This window comes from Pyrus communis, chromosome 6 (genome assembly GCF_963583255.1).
Source record: "Pyrus communis chromosome 6, drPyrComm1.1, whole genome shotgun sequence".
Taxonomy (NCBI): domain Eukaryota; kingdom Viridiplantae; phylum Streptophyta; class Magnoliopsida; order Rosales; family Rosaceae; genus Pyrus; species Pyrus communis.
In genome coordinates this window covers 29,587,989-29,607,068 of record NC_084808.1, presented here as the reverse complement: position 1 = coordinate 29,607,068, position 19,080 = coordinate 29,587,989, and the positions used below count along the sequence as shown (strand labels likewise).

The 19,080-nt window shown below is 39.0% G+C and overlaps 3 protein-coding genes across 3 annotated transcripts; 2 read left to right on the top strand and 1 right to left on the bottom strand.

The window, feature by feature from the left end:
- The first annotated feature begins 640 nt into the window (after positions 1-640).
- Positions 641-3,455, top strand: LOC137736417 (probable metal-nicotianamine transporter YSL7). The gene is made up of 6 exons (XM_068475687.1): positions 641-1,034; positions 1,284-1,447; positions 1,548-1,645; positions 1,742-1,876; positions 1,984-2,173; positions 2,319-3,455. The coding sequence occupies exons 1-6, from the start codon at positions 641-643 to the stop codon at positions 3,453-3,455; spliced, it is 2,118 nt and encodes a 705-aa protein (XP_068331788.1).
- Positions 3,456-4,034: 579 nt separating this feature from the next.
- LOC137738463 (eukaryotic initiation factor 4A-3) lies at positions 4,035-6,832 on the top strand. The gene is made up of 8 exons (XM_068478093.1): positions 4,035-4,453; positions 4,558-4,798; positions 4,911-4,991; positions 5,126-5,233; positions 5,324-5,443; positions 5,788-5,955; positions 6,252-6,338; positions 6,447-6,832. The coding sequence occupies exons 1-8, from the start codon at positions 4,164-4,166 to the stop codon at positions 6,558-6,560; spliced, it is 1,209 nt and encodes a 402-aa protein (XP_068334194.1). The 5' UTR covers positions 4,035-4,163; the 3' UTR covers positions 6,561-6,832.
- A 210-nt stretch (positions 6,833-7,042) lies between these two features.
- LOC137738462 (MAP3K epsilon protein kinase 1-like) lies at positions 7,043-17,329 on the bottom strand. Its single transcript, XM_068478092.1, has 24 exons — positions 16,986-17,329; positions 16,337-16,471; positions 16,026-16,046; positions 15,496-15,569; positions 15,319-15,409; positions 15,149-15,232; positions 14,850-14,951; positions 14,200-14,331; positions 13,843-13,914; positions 13,354-13,457; positions 13,095-13,200; positions 12,591-12,977; positions 12,059-12,394; positions 11,929-11,973; positions 11,376-11,555; positions 11,173-11,256; positions 10,827-10,918; positions 10,649-10,732; positions 9,456-10,303; positions 8,773-9,161; positions 8,544-8,678; positions 7,903-8,309; positions 7,581-7,695; positions 7,043-7,503 (listed from the first exon to the last, which is right to left on the bottom strand). Exons 1-24 carry the CDS (start codon positions 17,043-17,045, stop codon positions 7,327-7,329), a joined length of 4,260 nt encoding a protein of 1,419 aa, XP_068334193.1. The 5' UTR covers positions 17,046-17,329; the 3' UTR covers positions 7,043-7,326.
- Between the last annotated feature and the right edge of the window lie 1,751 nt (positions 17,330-19,080).

Genomic DNA, 19,080 nt, shown 5'->3' with positions numbered 1-19,080 from the left:
GCCTCTTTACCCATCGTGTCCTTTTAATTTCCTTTCTTTTTAATAATTTATTTCTCCCTTTCTGCCGTCCCCCACCCCCTTTCTTTTTGTTTGAAGCCAACCCCACTACCTAAGATGAGGTTCTGGGTCTTGGGTTCAAGAAATCAGAGTGAATAAAACAGGATAGAGAGTTGAGTCGACGGTGAGTTAAATTGTCGTAGGCGGCGGAGATTATTTATTCTGGCAGCCGCGAATCATATAAATTGTACTCTAAAATTTGTATGTGAAACTGAAAAGGAACTAACTTTTGAAAATCTCAATTGTTCACATGCATTGCTTACTTGCAGTCCAAGAATGGAAACTAAACAGAATAATAGATCTAAATTCAAAGGAAATTATGCCAATTATAGAAACTGTCACGCTTGAAAGCCTCTTGTCCATTAAAATTCCCTCCTTAATCTAAAAAAAAATTAACTAATTAATTAAATTTTAATCTGTGTTTACTGAATCAAACCTACCTAGTAGGTACTTGTACCCGATTCCGGATTCTGTTTTCCGGGTCCCAAATCCCACTCCGAATCCTAGCTGGCTCAGATTTTCCACTCTCACACATAGGCCTCCTCCACGCTCTCAGACACCCAAAAATTGATCGAATCGAATCATGGAGAGAAGCCTTAGCAAAGGCGGTGATACCCAGAGTGACGACTCGGATGCCAAACAGAAGGGCACTGCCGGAAATACCAAAAAGAAGGTGAATGTGGAGGAGGCGTTCAAGTACACGGCGGTGCCGCCCTGGACCAAGCAGATTACGGTGAGGTCGATGGTCACCAGCTTCATCCTCAGCATTGTCTTCAACTTCATCGTCTGCAAGTTGAACCTCACCACCGGCGTCATTCCCTCGCTCAACGTCGCCGCGGGACTGCTCGGTTTCGCGGTGGTGAAAGGCTACACCGCCATGATCGACAGGTGCGGCTTCTTGAAGCAGCCTTTCACTCGCCAGGAAAACACCGTCATCCAGACTTGCGTCGTCGCCTCTTCCGGGATCGCCTTTAGCAGTATGTTCATTAGTCTCTTTTCTAATCAAATTCTTCGCCATTAATAACTGTTTCGCATCGATCATTCAGTTCTGATCATATCGATAAAATTGATTATTTCTAGATCTTCCAAATACGGTATATAGTAGAGAATTGTGTTATGAATCTCTAATTTGGTTTGCATGCAAGAAAATAATATAATATTTGTAAATCACTGTATTAGTTTACATTAATCATCTAATAATTGTAATTTGTGTCATGATTAAATAGGTGGAACTGCAAGTTATTTACTGGGAATGAGTGCAAAGATTGCTGCGCAAGGAGATGAAGGCAACACCCCAATCAACATAAAGAAACTTGATGTTGGATGGATGATTGGGTTTCTCTTCGCTGTCAGCTTCGTCGGGTTGTTTTCGATTATGCCCCTCAGAAAGGTAATTGGAAATTAAAACTTAATCAACACTCACAAATATACACATGAAGATTTGTTCGTTTAATTTGGTTTTTGGTCTAATTTTCTTTAATTCCCAACAGATGATGATCATGAAGTACAAGTTAACGTACCCGAGTGGAACTGCAACTGCATACCTCATCAACAGCTTTCACACACCCAAAGGAGCTAAGCTGGCAAAGTTAGAACCGCTTTGCCTTGACTTGTAGATGTTCATTGTCTAATTAAACCTAATCAGTCTGCTAATTGTATACGTTCTTCTTACCAATGAATGTAGGAAACAAGTTGCTGTGCTCTTCAAAACCTTCTGCTTCACCTTTGTGTTTGCCTTTTTCCAATGGTTTTTCGCTGCTGCTGATGGCTGCGGATTTTCCAGCTTCCCAACATTTGGTCTCAAAGCCTATGCGCACAAGTATATGCACAATTCTTTCCATATATTAATTCCCTTGTTTTCGTATCATTAGGCTGTCCTCGTGAATGCCTCGATTTCACTAATAAGTCGGATCACAAAACTTGCAGGTTTTACTTTGATTTCTCATCGACATATGTTGGTGTAGGCATGATTTGCCCTATCATGGTCAACGTATCTTTGCTTGTTGGAGCCATTATTTCATGGGGAATCATGTGGCCCTTGATTGAGACAAAGAAAGGTATCTGGTACAACGCTAATCTATCCGCCAGCAGTCTCCATGGCATCCAAGGATACAGGGTCGTAACTAAAACTTCCTCTGCCGCCACCTATAGCTTGATGAATTTCTATTATCTTCATAAATGTGTTTGAAAGTTGCAATTTAAATAATGTTGCTAATTGAGATTATCTCTAATAATATTTGGATGTTCTTATTTTGCTGCAGGTTTTTATTGCTATAGCCATGATGCTTGGTGACGGTTTGTTCCATGTAGTCTACATGCTCTTCATGACCACGAAAAGTCTCATGACACACAACTCAGAGAAGAAACTAGAGACATCATCACCATCCGTAAACCATGACAGTGTTGAAGCGGGAGGGTCCTCAGAAGTTGTATCTGCAGACTATGGTGAAGAACGGAGAATCGAGTACTTCTTGAAAGACCAAATCCCCAGCTGGGTTGCTTTCTCTGGCTACATTGTGCTTGCAGCCATATCCATCGGTGTAGTACCCTTGATCTTCCCCCAGCTGAAATGGTACCATGTGTTGGTTGCTTATCTGATTGCCCCAGTCTTGGCCTTCTGCAATGCCTACGGCTGTGGCCTCACCGATTGGTCTCTTGCCTCCAACTATGGCAAATTCGCCATCATAATCTTCAGCTCTTGGGTTGGCCTTGATCATGGTGGTGTCATTGCCGGCCTTGCTTCTTGCGGTGTGATGATGAGTATTGTCTCAACCGCTTCTGATCTCATGCAAGACTTCAAGACAGGATACCTCACGCTGTCGTCTCCTCGCTCTATGTTCTTCAGCCAAGTCTTTGGCACAGCAATGGGATGCGTCATGTCTCCATTAATATTCTGGTTTTTCTACAAAGCTTACTCAATTGGCAATCCAGACGGCCCTTATCCTGCACCCTACGGCCTAATGTACCGCGGCATTGCACTCCTTGGAGTTGAGGGTGTCGGTTCCCTCCCCAAAAACTGCGTGACGCTTGCAGTCTCGTTTTTTGCAGCTGCAGTCGCGATGAACATAATCAATGAGCTATTGCAGCGTTACGAAACAAAGTACAGGATCCATAGGTTCATTCCGAACCCAATGTGCATGGCCATCCCATTCTACCTGGGTTCCTACTTCGCCATTGACATGTGCGTGGGAAGCTTGATCCTCTACTTGTGGCGGAGTAAGAACAGGCAAAAGGCCAATGACTATGGGCCAGCTGTGGCGTCGGGTCTCATCTGCGGTGAATCTTTGTGGGGCGTTCCGGCTGCTATACTGTCCCTTGCGTCTGTCAAACCTCCTATCTGCATGAAGTTCCTCTCTGCTTCTGTCAACAAGAAAGTTGATTCCCTATTACGTAGCTAGCTTAATTTTCGTGTTTAGATTTTTCACGTGTTAACAAATTGTGCTTGTATCAATTTGTTACGAAAGCAAGTATGATCTAGCAAATTCGACAATATATTCTGTTGTCATCTTTGCTTAATGTGTGAGTGCCTTATAATTAAGTCAAGTCATATTTTCTTGCGTCCAGAACCGTGAGTTCGAACTAGCCTCTATTATATCGTTGGTCCGATTAGTTTTGTCCACATAGAAAAATTTGTCAGTGTACAGAAACAAGATCCGTTAAATCAAGTGTCATAATAAAATTGGTTGATTTTTTTTTTAAATTTTCAAGTAACTGTATTATGATACGTATCAGCTCTCGTTTCGGCACACCATAAAATCTCTCATACAACATTAAAATTGTAACTTTAAAAAATTTACTTGAAAAGTAACCTAATAATTGGGTCTAGAGTTTATAAAAAAAAGAACTAATAAGAAAAAACTTAAAATTTTTAAATTTTAACGGTAAAATAAAATAAAAGATAGAATGAATAGTATTAAAATTGATATTTTAATCTAAAAATATGGTTTAGCCTTTTTAAAGTTCCCTTTATAAAACCCTCGACGCCTTCCGTCGCTTGCTCCTCTGACTCGCGTGAATCGTTATCCAGAGAAACAAGGGCAGCCAAACAAACCCTAAAGACAACTACGCACCTGCTCGATAGTCGTCGTCGTCGGAACGTCAGAGCCATGGAAGAGGCACCGGCGAGACGCGTCGGAGGAATGGGGGATGAGAAGCTGGAGTTCGTGACTTCCGATGGGATAGAGCCCATCATGACCTTCGATCAGATGGGTTTAAGGGACGATCTCCTCCGAGGCGTCTACAACTACGGCTTCGAGAAGCCCTCCGCCATCCAGCAACGGGCCGTCAGGCCCATCATAGAGGGTCGCGACGTCATTGCCCAGGCCCAGTCCGGTACCGGCAAGACCTCCATGATTGCCCTCACCGTCTGTCAGCTTGTCGACACCTCCTCCCGAGAGTACGTCAGCTGAGACCTAGCGTTTGTTTCTTTTGTTTGTCTGTTTGTTTCTCGGGAAAATTTTAATTTCATTTTGTGTATGTATATATGTATGTATTGTATAGGGTTCAGGCTTTGATATTGTCTCCGACGAGGGAATTGGCGGCGCAGACTGAGAAGGTGATATTAGCAATTGGGAATTTCATAAATATACAAGCGCATTCTTGCATTGGAGGCAAAAGCGTGGGTGAGGATATCCGAAAGCTCGAGTATGGCGTTCATGTGGTGTCTGGAACTCCTGGCAGAGTCTGTGATATGATCAAAAGAAGAACTCTCCGAACTCGAGCCATCAAATTATTAGTTCTTGTCAGTCTCTTATTTCCTTTCTTTTGCTTTTTAACTGTGAATTTTGGATTTTTCCCTTTTAGTTTTATTGATCTCTGTTTTGATTTTTTTCGGGTTTGGTTCGGTTTTGCAGGATGAATCTGATGAAATGTTGAGCAGAGGATTCAAGGATCAGATTTATGATGTCTACAGATATCTTCCTCCTGAGCTCCAGGTCTTTTTTCTCTCCTTCCCATATCTATATCTGCTACATGTGCTTATGGCGGTCATCTTTGTATACGCCGGTCATTGTTACGTTCTCCAAATAAGTATTTCTCTCTGAAACTAAAACCATTTGTGACATTGTAGGTTTGCTTGATTTCTGCTACACTTCCTCATGAAATTTTGGAGATGACCAACAAGTTTATGACTGAACCTGTAAGGATCCTTGTCAAACGTGATGAGTTGACGTTGGAGGTATGCAGTGCTTCTGTTTCGTATAGTTGTACGTATGACGCCTTTCTGTGCAATGGGAAATTTGTAATAAAGTGTGTTTTGTGATGACAGGGAATCAAGCAATTTTTCGTGGCCGTCGAAAGAGAGGAATGGAAGTTTGATACTCTTTGTGATCTCTATGATACCCTTACAATTACACAAGCTGTTATATTCTGCAACACAAAGCGAAAGGTAAACTGTTTGATTACAAATAAGGGAAAATAAAGGTTTCAAGTGTGTAGTTAGGTTATTGATTTGGTGTGCAAAGTAGAAATATAAAATGGGATCCTGACCTATTAGATGCTTGCGGAGAGATTATATGTTCTCATATGCATTATTCCTGATTTTATATTATCATGAGTGCCTACTGGTTATACATCGATACACACAACCTTTAGAATTTAATGTGTCAGGTGGAATTGATGCATGCAAAATTTTCTGTTTGTAATAGTTATCCTTTTGGCACACTGCCATTCCTTTTCTGGTTGACTAACATTCCATTCCCTGGTGCATCACTATTTCAATTTTGCTGGCAGGTGGACTGGCTCACCGAAAAGATGAGGAGTAATAACTTTACTGTCTCTGCAATGCATGGAGACATGCCTCAGAAGGAAAGAGATGCTATTATGGCCGAGTTTCGTGGTGGTAATACTCGTGTCCTGATCACAACCGATGTTTGGGCCCGGGGCCTTGACGTTCAGCAGGCAAGTTCTTTTTTATCATAATTGTTCAATCTTTATTTAGAATCTATCATCTTTTGACTTTGACTTTATTTTGCTAACTATTCAAATATAGTGAGATATTTGAGATCCATTTAGCTTGTTCACTTGGTAGTCGGAACCAAATAACCTGGTCTTCCAAATTTATCCCAGAGAAATGTTTACGAATTAAAGCACTGTTTTAGAGAGTATTTTTAATGACTTTTGTACTAGCTGGAGGGCCTAGAGAACCTTTAATCCTTAAACTGCTTTTCTTATCGTGATAATTTTGCCTTCATCAGGTTTCTTTGGTTATCAATTATGATCTTCCAAACAATCGAGAGCTATACATTCATCGGATTGGTCGTTCTGGCCGTTTCGGGCGCAAGGTTTGTTTTCCTCGTTAATGAATCAAAATTTTGATTCAGAAAGTACGTTTAAGAGATTCTTTTTGTTTATTTGTTGATTAATACGGGAAATTTGTTTGTTTTTGGTAGGGTGTGGCAATAAACTTTGTCAAAAGTGATGATATTAAGATTCTAAGAGACATTGAGCAGTATTACAGTACTCAGATTGATGAAATGCCGATGAATGTCGCGGACTTGATATGAGAGTTGCTTGCCATCCTGTGTGCAAATGATGTGGATTGGTTTTTCTGATGTCGATTGACTAATTTGTGCAGTTCTCGTGGCTTTATTTTGCAATGGATTGTACACTATCAGAAGTTAAAATGATATTTTGTTTACTTATGCTGGAACGTTAAACGTTTTAACTTAGGCTGGTGTGACAGATTTAAAGCACAATGTTTGAAGACCGAGCACGGTGATGAGTTGTATCGTGTTTGGTTTTATCATATTTGGTAGCGAATTCAGGTTTTATGTTTCCTAATGTGTACGAGAACCGTGATGACGATTAACAGGTCAGGGCGGACGGGGCAACTACTTTTCGCTTCAACGGTTTGATTCACTGTGACAGCTTGAACCACCGGGAAGGATGCCCTAATAGTATACCGAAATTCCGAAAAAAACTCTCGGGATGAGCTGCAATTTGCCCATATTCTGAATGACCGAATTTTAATGTGTCCATAGGCGAATATCAGTAAGCAAAATATCACAATATTCAAGTGATCAAAACACCTCTGAAATGTTTGTACAAACAAAGGGGGTTGAAGAAAAAGGAAAACAAAACATGGACAACTTTTATATGTAAACCAAACAAATAACGCCAATCAAAGGAGCTCAATGGCCACCCTCCCTCACCAAACACAATAAGATGAAACTAAAACATAGAAACCGAAAAAAAAACCCATAAATACACTTTCCCTAAGGAATCAAATCTACAATGTCAAAAAAGAAATAGAGCGGAGCCTGGCTGAATCTACAAGACGGTGTTAATATGTAGTGCTTTAAGCAGCGAAGTAGCCATTTGTTTTACCAACACTTGGCCACCCAATCGTTGCCCATCTCTGCGTTCTTCTATTAGATTTTGAAGCTTCTGAGGCAGATCATTCTCCACAATCAATTGCTTTGGCCGCGGGTGGTGCTCATAAACAGCCTGCCAGTCAGATTTATAATAACATTAACAATCGGAAGCAAATTAATAGCTTCCAGAGTAGTAAATGATTCCCAAACCTTTATCAGTTTAAGAAGATTTAGACGGGCAATAGCATCCTGATGGTCCAGTCTTGTGATAAGCAGTGGTGTCAAACCATTAACAGCTAACGTTGTATTAATTCGCGATGATTTCCTGCAAAAGAAAGAGAAGCAGTTGTTACGTCCACAAAGGAAAAAGGGGAGTTCTGTAAACCTAAAGATAATGAAATCTTCCAGACAGACACATAAAAAAGGGTAAAATTTCAACTGCCAATTATAATCAATCAATACGTTTATATGCAGAAGGTTAAAAAGACAGTAATCAATTTTAAGTAAATAGACTAGATATGCAATCGCATACGTGATAATTTTCAAAAATGGCTCCAATATGTGCACGAAATACTGTTCTGGACAGCACTGGAAAAATTTCACCAATTTCTGAACTGCATCCTTTTTCAATAATGCTTGTTCCACCTTCCGGTTGTCATTGTCATGAGCCAAGCACACAGCAATCGAATCCAATGCAGTCACAGACCAAAGTTCATTCTCGAGAAGGCTTAAGTAAACATCCAACCCACCATGAGCCCTTAGTTGCTCCCTCGAATTACGTGATGCATGAGCCATATCACACAGTAAAGGCAACGCATATTGTTTCAAAGGAGAATTAGACTCAATAAAGTGCATTAAGTGTGGAATTATTCCAATCTCAGCTGCTTGTTCCTGTCTTCTCTTGTTAATCTTGCACAGATTGAACAGAGCATTGAGTACCTAAAAATAATATGAGAACGACGCAGTTAGAACTCAGTCATTTTATGTTAAGAAGTTTCCTTTCTTATCATCAACATTCTATGTAGAGTTAATATCCGTACAGACTAAAATACTCCACATTTAAGGACAGAAGGGGGTCACATATTTTTTGTTTAAAACAACGACGACAATAAGATGCACAGCTTATTAGCCAACAATCCAATGTTAACGTTAGAAATAAGATAGATTGCCCACCTCATGATGTATTTGAGATACAAGAGCTCCTTCTTTTAGTTCAAGATTTGGAATCAAATATTTAATTGCTTCTGCCCGCTGAAGATTCTCTAAGCAGTTTGGATCAGTTGACAAATGGTTTACACACTTCAGTATCTGTACAATGACAGAGCAGAGAGCACCAACATTATCAAGGTTACAATAACATAAATTAATGATGAGTTGGATTAATGGAGATTTTTTAAAGTACCTTCAAAAGAATAGGGGGCTCCACCCTATTGAACATCTTGAAGAGACGGCTGAGCAAACTTTGGCTACACATGTATGACTTTACAGTAGTATCTGCCTGTGCAAACTCAAGCAGAAGATCAGCCACCTTTTCTAGGTATTCCCTCGCAACATCTGCATTCAATGTTAAAACCATGTGGGAAAGTAAACCTGATGATGTTGCACTGCCTGGTCTGGCATTTAGAACTCCAGAACCAGAAAGTACTCCTGATGTTGTCTGAGATGCTATGCCAGAGGTGGAAGCAGCTCCTTTGATAGATGCTAGTGTTCCCATCTCTTTATTTATCGTTTTATGAGAAACTCTAGCAGTGGAATCAACATTCCCATTTTCTCTACCACGTTGAGAGACGTCTGCAAAATAATGAAGAAATCAGTTATACATGGAAACAGATGAAATAGGCCCACCTAATTTCCAAGGCTACAAGTAAGTAAAAAACATTATGGAAAAAGAAAGCAATCAAAATTGATTTTTGGTACTTAAGTGTTCAATAGGAGTGGGAGAAAAACTTGTGTTTGATTCATTGGATCCTAACACGAATAGAGGCGGTCTCTATATAGTTCACAGATTATAAAACTTAAAGATTCCTAATGACAGACTTGTTTACAGGTTATAAAGTTAACGACTAATTAGATAAAGACTGTTACCGGCAAATTCGGCCATCAGGAAATCTAATTCTCCGTTTGTCTTCTTTTCATTAGAAGCATGTAAAAGGGGCAATATACTTTCATGTCTCTCCAAACCTGGCAGGTGGCGTACATACTCGAGCTGACCAGAAAAGCGTCTGGAAGGAGGTTCTTTATCTAACAAGCTAAGAAGGGGACGAACTTGCTCCTGTTGAGTAGTTACTGTTGTTGAAAACCCGTTCGATGTACCTTCCATCATTTTTGGAGGTCTATCTGTGGATGCCCTACTAGAAGAATTAGCAGGTCGCTGCTGCCTGAGGTCTAGATCTCGAGAGGTAGTTGAAGGTTCCTTGGTTGTAATATTTACTACTTTGTCTACTGATGATGAGTCTGTCAATTTAGAAGGAACTGAAGCTTCCACTACTACATTGCTAGATTGAGCTCTATCAGTATCTAGATGAAGATATCTTGGATCTGATCGATCAGCATCTGATCTTTGAGAGTTTGAAGTTGAAGCACGTGCAGGTTCTGCTGTTCCAGTTGACAAATGAAAATCAATCATTCCATGTCTAACCTTGGAGGGATCATGTTGATCAGTTGTAGGAAGCGGTGTGTCACTCTGAGAAAAAATCGGATGACCAGAATCTAATGAACCAGACCGTGGGCGCTGAGCTGAACCTTCTAGTGGAAATCCACCCCCAGCGGATACGGAAGCTAGGCGGGTTGCCTCATTCAAGCTATGAAGGGTGTTAATGAGCCTCAGCAGTATTCCATTCTTTGCGGCTATGCGACAAAAATCATTTCTAGGAGTTGACCGCTGAAGCTTAAAGACTTGCCACATACCATCAATTGCTAGATGAACCATTTCCCTGGATAGAAAGAAGTCTAATAAAAATTTGACAGAAGTATTCTAAACTATCCATAATAAGATTGAAAACAGAATACATTTGTTATTCAGTCACAAGCAATCCTCACAGCCAAATGGTCTGACTACTTCTAATAAGGAGTTCATGTTTCAAACAATTAAAAATGTCCTCTGTGGCATTACTTCCATGAGAATAACCACCACCCCACCCCACAAAAGAGGGAGGCCACAGAAAGTTAGCTAATTTTTTATTAGGTTACTTCAAAGTACTTGTGTCATTGTTTGTAAACTATCGAAATTGAACTAAAAAATTAACAGTAACAAACAGGGAAACCCACTAAGTACCAACCTGAATTTTGCATAGTCAGCCTCTAAAAAGCCCACCAAAACAGGTATTCCACGGCAAGCTATGAACATTTGCAATGTCAGCGCGCTGCACAAAAAATCCTCAATGTCAACCTCAAGCTCGATTTTCTGGTGAATAATTATGGAAGAAAACTATGACTAACTACAGAAGGGAACATAACCTTGACTGACAAAGCTGCTGTAAGAAATAAGCTGCTTCCATACGAATTTCCCGGGAATGATTAGGAACCGCAAAGCTCATTATCACTGGGATCTGTCGTATAAGTTAGCAATAAGAATTAAAGCTGCATAACTAATACCTAACACGAATGTCTAGACCATACAACTCTCAGATAGAGATAAAAGACCACAATAGAGGGAATAAACAAACAAGGATGTGTGTGCTTGTATAGAAAACTGTTTCACTTTTCAGTGCTGCCAATATCAGTCCTACTGCCATGGTCAGAGACAAGCAAGATGCAACTGCAGAATAACAAAACATAAAAACCTGAATGCATTACAACTCACCAGACCCACAAGACAAGCATTTTCTTGGAAATCAGTATTATCTTTGATTATCTGATTTATAATTTGAAGCACAGAACATATAACCTGTAAAAGTGGGAAACAACAATCACATACAGCTATCATAAAGCTAATTGAAAAGTGGGCATCCATCTTTTGTATTTCTCATAAACATGACCAGAGAGGTAAAAAAAGGATCCACATACGCGAGTTTTAGGTACTTCAAGCAATTCCATTAGAGGGATCAAACCATGCTGTGTAACAAAAACAATTTTCTGCTCTGGGCGCTGATGGAAGATAGCAATGAGTTTCTGACCGGCAGAGACAACAACATCTTCTGTTTCATCTGGCCTCAATGACCCAACCAACCGGCTGAACTCAACAGCCTACCAAACAAGAAATAGCAGAAATTATTTCCACGTCAAAAAAAGGCAGACAAATACATATAGGATTGGTGTGATGCTTCTGCTTTACAATTTGTGCAGGAGATACTTTATGGCACAACACTGCACCAGTGTCACTCATTTGAGAGTGATAATAAAGTTACCGTATCTTTCATACATTCCTGTTTCTTATCCCAAAAAAATTGAGACTCATAAAACAATCTGCAATTGTTAACCTCGGAGGTGCAGATTTATAGTCATAAATTCTTCAGAGACTTGTAGATAGTTAGAATTTAATGCACTCCATATACGAAAAAGAAAAATGATCACAGATCCTTAAATCTGCGGGAGAAAACCACAAAAGAAATGTGAATACCTGTAGAGGAAATAGGTTTTCTCCAGGCATCTTTTCGTCGAAAACCTAATACACAGAAACATATATAGTAAAAGGTGTCAGAGATGACGAGTCAACAAATTAAAAAAAGGACTCAACATTTGACACATACCAAACCACCAATATCAATCACATCATCTTTGAGAACACCCATCATAAGCTGTAACAGGTTGCCACCACTGCCGTTAGCCTGACCCATTTCACTCTCCATTTGTTTTTGAGCAATTGTAGCTCTCAACTTTGTAGCCAGGTCACCTTTCCCAGCATCATTCCCAGGTGTATTGCCTTGGTTTGAATGTGACATAGATGCAGATGTCGAAGCCTCAGTTGCCCTATCCTCTGGATGCTTATCCAATGGATGAAACAGATCATCCAAGGAAGCATCTCCTGGAGTATCACTAAATTTACTGAGTTCATTACCTCCCAAAGAAACTGGCATCTTGGCAGCCTTCAAAATGACAGACACAAATCTAGGATTAAGAAATATGAGAGATTGAAGGTAAAGTAGGAACAATCTCTACATAGGAATTCAAAATGTGACAACAATAAATATTACCCAAAATAGATAACACCAAACCAACACCACGCACAATATGACCAGCAAGTAGTTTGACAAAAATCAACATCAATTACTGCAATCTCACCTTTTGAAAACGACCATCCTGATTTCTTGTTCCGAAACCGAATGCTCTATAACCAACACCTTTTCCTCCTTGTTTGGCACTTACATTTTTTGTCGTTAATTCAGGAGATCTGACCTCACCATTCACCAGCACTGCATCATGGTTGCTAGTATGTGGTGGCTCGTCAAGCTCAGTTGGCTCAGAGGCAGCCAATTCCTTAAAAGATATTATGCCAGAACCATTTTGCAAAGATGACTTTCCATGGATAGCTAATGTGGGAAATTGATCTGTCAGATCATCTTCTAAATTATCCGTCTTCTCCTCAACAGATTTTACATCTGAAGTAGGGTCATCATCAGATTTTCCCCCATCAGAAACCTCAGTTGATAATAATTCTTTCCTAGAGTCCTGAAGTTCAAAAAGAGCCAAGTCACTGGTAATACAAGAAAACTCAAACGCTTAAATTAAAGAGCTTCTCTACCGAAAAATTAAGCCTGTAGTTTGCGAAAAGGCAAGGACTCTCACTGCTTTAATGGTTGAAGCAGCTACTTCAACTTTCTCTGCAGAAGGACGTCCACTAGAGCCCTGATTATCTCCATTGGAAATTTCTGCATCTATTGAAGCATCTTTTCTGCAAAATAACTGGGTTTTTTAAAATGAATTACCAAACAACAATCCGAATAAGCTAAAAGCTCTAATAAAAAAACATCTAGTGAAAAATACTACAAAAGAAGCCAAGACAGCCCCAGAAAAAAAACCGCGCAGATGAACTTTATACACCAACCTTAGAGTTCCACTATGACGAATTGAAGATTGCAAAGCTCGCCGGCAGTTTTGTATCCAAGGGTGAGAAAGCAATGTCTTTGCATCCGGCCGATGCCTAGCATCCTAGATGGGAAACAAAAATGTTATAGATGAATATAATTAAGTTACAACTAACCCACTTTAGTTAACGAAAGATTCCATCAAGGCTAAGAATTAGGGCAACAAGTTAACCCGAAATAATCTCCCTGTGAAACACCTAATAAATTTCTTATACTTTTTTTATATGTAATGCAAGGCTGGACAAGGATATAAGTTTGTTTACCTGAAATCAACTCATTATTTTTTATGATCCAAATAATGCGTAATACAAGACAGAAGACAATGATAACAAGGTAAGAAATTGTAAATCTAAATTCCATGAAACTTGACCATCTATCTGTGGACTTAAAATACTTATGAAGCTCAGAAAAGAACAATGGAGTAGTAAGCAAGAATATCTCTGCCTCACCTTCTTAAAGCACTGACCCAGAAAATCAGTAATGTCCGGAGATAGGCTGTCAGGTATGGGAGGATGCTCATCCTGAAAGAATTGAAAGGCAAAGGGAAACGAAAAAAAGAACAAAACTGTCGACGCTGCCACTCAATGTTAAGAAAACTAGCATTATTGGGAATTGTTTATACATGACAAGAATAAAGGGAGGGGGGCAAGAAAACAGCTTCAAACTGCAAGCTGACACAATTTTGAGGGGTACTAGACAGTGAATGACCACTTCAAAATCAGCAGTAATGCACCTTTGCTACCCCTCAAAAGAGAGTATGCCAAACAAATGGAGCAAATTAGCGAATAAATGAAAGTTAAACACACCTGAACAATACGAAATAGTGCTGGCATAGGCTGTAGATCATAGTAAGGAGGTAAGCATGTAAGAAGTTCAATAACAGTGCACCCAACACTCCAAATGTCTGAAGCAGCACAAACCCCCGACATTTCAATCACCTAAAACACAGTTCAATTCCATCAAATTAGGGCCTCTCATTCACATCTTCATTACTGGATCAAAATCATTATTTTTTTCCGGCACACAGTGCGTGTCATGCAAAAAACAATTTCATTTGCCTGCTTGCATTCGTGCCCTGGCATGCATGATCATGTTAATTTTAACAAAACAAATACTGAGTTCCTCTTGCTCCCATATCCTAAAGGCAGACCTTCTTCGATTATTATTTTGGTTAATTAGTATAATAATTAGCAACTATGAAATGCCTCCAGGTGTGATTGTATACAGTTGGCTCTGTTTCAACAAAAAAGTTATTTCAGGGAATAACGGTAAGAGTGGTGGTTGTTTGGAGTGTATGGGCCTAACAGAGCTAGAGAAAAGGGTGCACTTTATGTGGTTCCAGGAGGTGCACAAATGTGGAAATTTCCATATGGCAGGAGGAATTGCCTGTACAAGTATCTTTCTTCTCAACATCAAAAAAGAAGGGGAAAAAAAAGGAAAAGAAAAAAAATAATACCTCTGGGGCCATCCAATATGGTGTTCCAACAACTGAATGTGTATTAGCATCCGCCTCAGTCAGTTTTGTCGCAACACCAAAATCAGCTAGTTTCACAAGTCCCTGAAAAGGATGCCTCATACTGATCAAGAAATACAATAAGTTATTACTAAAAAGGAAAAGGTACACAAGCAACAGATGGTAGATCAATATCTTTGCACCCTTGATATCCCGATGGAACAAATACTTTACAAGAACATGATGGTAACCATCTATGAAAACTCGTCTAGTTAAAAAGGAGAAATACACATGTAAGTCACCTCTTTAGTTGTCAATATATTTGCACCCTTGATATCCCGATGGATTACGCCCTGTTCATGTAAATATACTAACCCCTCCAGAACCTGCATCATAACGAATATCAAGTCCAAATATCTAACTTGCACGCGCCTACACATACAAATAACAAATTGCAAGGATATTACGGAACCTGAGCAATGTACACAGCTACCAATGATTCTGGGAAAGGTCCAAATTTGTTTGGCTTGATAATGTTTGCAAGTGAGCCATTCTCCACATATCTACAAGTATAGCAATCAAACATCACACAGTTTTCTCAACAGAGTTTCCACATGAAATATTGGGGAAAAATTACAAGCTCACTTACTCTAGGATTATGTGAAGATGAGTCTTTGTCTTTAAGGATCCAAGGTACTTCACAATGTTTTTGTGATTTAAATTCTGCAAAAGTGAATTTAATTCCCTAAGCATTGCACTCAGCATGCATCTCATTCCAAAGGCATTCAGAATGTCTGGTGTTAGCAGGTTAGCAAAGGACAACTCAGCAACAGCATTTCAGAAGAAATGCATCAAACCACTGTACACAGTGGAACGTGTTGACAGGGGCCAAAATTTCAATCAGCTTTCGCTAAAACTTTAATCAACAAGAAGAAAACCTGCCGAAAACTAGAATTGACTACTATTGTTTTACAGGATTCTGACAGAAGGATAAATTTGTAAAATAAGAGGGACAGCTATAGGCTAGAGTTGCAAGTACATAGAATTCTCAGAAAGTAGATCTGCAACAGGTGCTAACATGCAACAATGGGGCACAAGTAATAGTAAAAAAAGAGTTCAGCTTAAGGTAAATAACTGACATCAGAAAAGCAAAGACGACAAAAAAGAAAGAAAATGTACCTTGAGTAAATCAATCTCTTGCTAAAAATTCACCCGCATTGTACGACCAGAGAAACAATCAAAAGAAAAACAGCACCCAGTGAGCCAAGAAATTATAATTTTGATTTTTACGAATTTGCAAAATAATAAAATTTCAAATCCTCTCAAATGGCCTTCAAGATGAGCCACATCTACATAAACACACATATATCCATATATACAATTAATTGACATAGAACTAACCAAAAACAATGTGATATTTCATTTCTATTTCCTCCATAGTTATTTGTAAGAACATGTAACAACTACTACACAAAGGAAAGCTGTCCAACCATTATAACGTTGAGATCCTCCTGGGCAATATTCTCCAAAGAAACTTGTTTAATAGCGACAAAGTCCCCATTCTCTAAATCCAAACCCTTGTAAACTCGACCGTACGCTCCCTTTCCAATCTCATCTCCAAGCATCTACACCAAAAATATTCACATAAATTCAAAACACGAATAAAATGAATAGATTTGCCTGATATCCTAACACCATATCTAGACGTTGACGAATTTATCCTTTTTTTTTCGAAAGAGGACTTGTTGGACATCTTTTCTGCCAGTGCCAGACTAAGAATTAAAGGAAAAAAGCATTCCAGTTTCTCAGAAGCCAAAATGGAGGGGAGTGTCAGTGAAAACAAACAAACCATGAAGCTGAAAACCACAAAATTTGTAACCTCTAAACAGTTCGACTCGAAACGCTCAGTTAGGAAAATGCAGGGAACGAAAGACAGACACTATTGATAAACAAAAACCCTAACCCTCAATTTAGTTACCAATTACTGCGGAGAAAGAACAAAACCGACATACATACATATCCACATTCTAATCCCAATGTCTTCATTCAGCCACATTTCTAAGCAGCCAAACTCAAATTACACATTGCTACGGAAGAAACTGTGAATTGGAGAATTGATCTATCTACGAATTTTCTTACGTATTTGTTATCGAGCGTCTTGGATTTGTGGAAGTGAGGCGACGCCGCTTGCCGAGACATCTCTGCGGAAACGGCTTACCGATGAGAAACCCTAGAGAAGATGATGGTTCATCAGAACAAGTAAAGCTACAGCGAGGGACAGAAATGGAATTGGAATTATTAATGGAGAGACTGCCGGAATTCTAGGAAGGGAGGGGAGGGAGCAAAACTCCGACACGTAGAGAGAGAGAGAATGTACGGAGGGAGTGAGGGTGTCAGCATGACATGATCATTAGGAATTAGGATTAAGGTGGTGGTAGCATGACATGATCATCAGGCCGTCTCCAACAGAACAAGGGCCAAAAGCCTTCTTTTTGCCCTATTGTTATGTAATAAATTATATTTTAATGAACAATACGAGGTTATATTTTATATAATCTCAAACTGAGCGGGATAAAGGATCATAGGTTAAACATAGCATTTTGACAAAAAACCATCTCCAACCGAAGCGGCATAGGCCAAACATAATTTATTATTTTAATTAAATTAATATAGTTAATTAAATTAAACTACCATATTAAAATAAAATTTTCGAACATATTTTGAGTGTCATTTGTTACCAAAATAATAAGCATCTGAATTTCTTATCTTTATATAATCTCAATAATTTTTTTAATAGGATTTCAAGTGACACGTATCGCTAAAGTGAGTAACTCTCCAAATTTCTTATTTTTATGTAATCTTACTCATTTTTCGTATCTTTATGTAATCTTACTCATTTTTCAGATAGGATTTCCAGTGCCACGTGTCAAGAATTGGTTGTGCAAATTTCAGATAGGATTCTTATATACGTAACACTTCTTATCTTTAGCTTTCAATGTTGTAAGAATTGTGTGTGTATTTATAGGGAAAAAATAGATTTTTTTTTTAATTTGTCCAAAAAAAATAAATAAAATTCCAACGATAATTTGACGGCAGCATGACATTAGCTAGCCGTTGCTAGATGGCGTCATGCTGACTCTAAATAGCTGTTGGCATTCAAATGGGCTGAGCTAGAGGGCTGGCAAAATGTCAAGTTTAACATTCTGGAGCTGGAGGGTTGGTAAAATGTCAAGCTTGACATTCTTGCGTCAGCGGTTGGAGGGTTGGTAAAATGTCAAGCTTGACCATTTTGGAGTTGGAGAGTTGACAAAATGTCAAGCTTGACATTCTGGCGTTGGAGGGAGGGCTAGGTTGGAAACGGCCACCCCACTAGCCTGATTTGGGGTTTTGGCTCGATGGGGCCCACAAGCTCTTTGGTCTAACACTCAGTTGTAGACAATTTTAGTGTAATTCTTAATTATTTTTAGCCTTATAACCTTTTGGCCAAGTCAATTGGCGATACCTAACTATCAATATCAATTTAAAATAAAATAAAATAAAATAAATGGTAATTAACGGAGTAAGAGCACTGCTGCCTCCTGCTGCCTCCTGGAGCTCCAACTCGGGAATTATGAGATGGGCAAAAGTGGACACCAGAGGGGACACTTCTGTCAATTAAGAACTTAAAAAGCGCAAGGTCAAATGTCAGGGGAATGTTCTTTTATTTTGTTACAACCAAAATTCTAACTTTTCTATAAACCACCTCATAGTTCCACTTAAGTTCGATTATCGTAAAAGACGAATTTAAATTACGTTATTACTAGTTCATTGTAAGATTAAGGTCACATTATTTCCCTTGTTATAGATAATATCGTTAATTAAAAAAAAAAACACCCACCTCATAGTATAAATATTGAGAAATGGTAGGAAATCTAACTCTACGTCACTTGACAATTTAACTTCTTTTTCAAAAGTAAGAATCTTCATGCACTCTTTGGCAGAGAGTCCATGGAGAGTCACTTTTGACAGATTGCCATTAACATTCTATTCAAAAGTCCTTATATTAAAAAAAGAGGATTCTCTCCCCTCCTAATCTCTTTTTTTCCCTCTCCTCTTACTTGAACGGTTACGATTACGTCACGTCAACATCTTATATTAATTTTTTAATAAAAACAACAAGACAAAAAAACAAAGTGTGAAAGGAGAGAAAAAGAGGAGAGAGACTCGTCTCCCCTCCTATATTAAAATCTCGCCT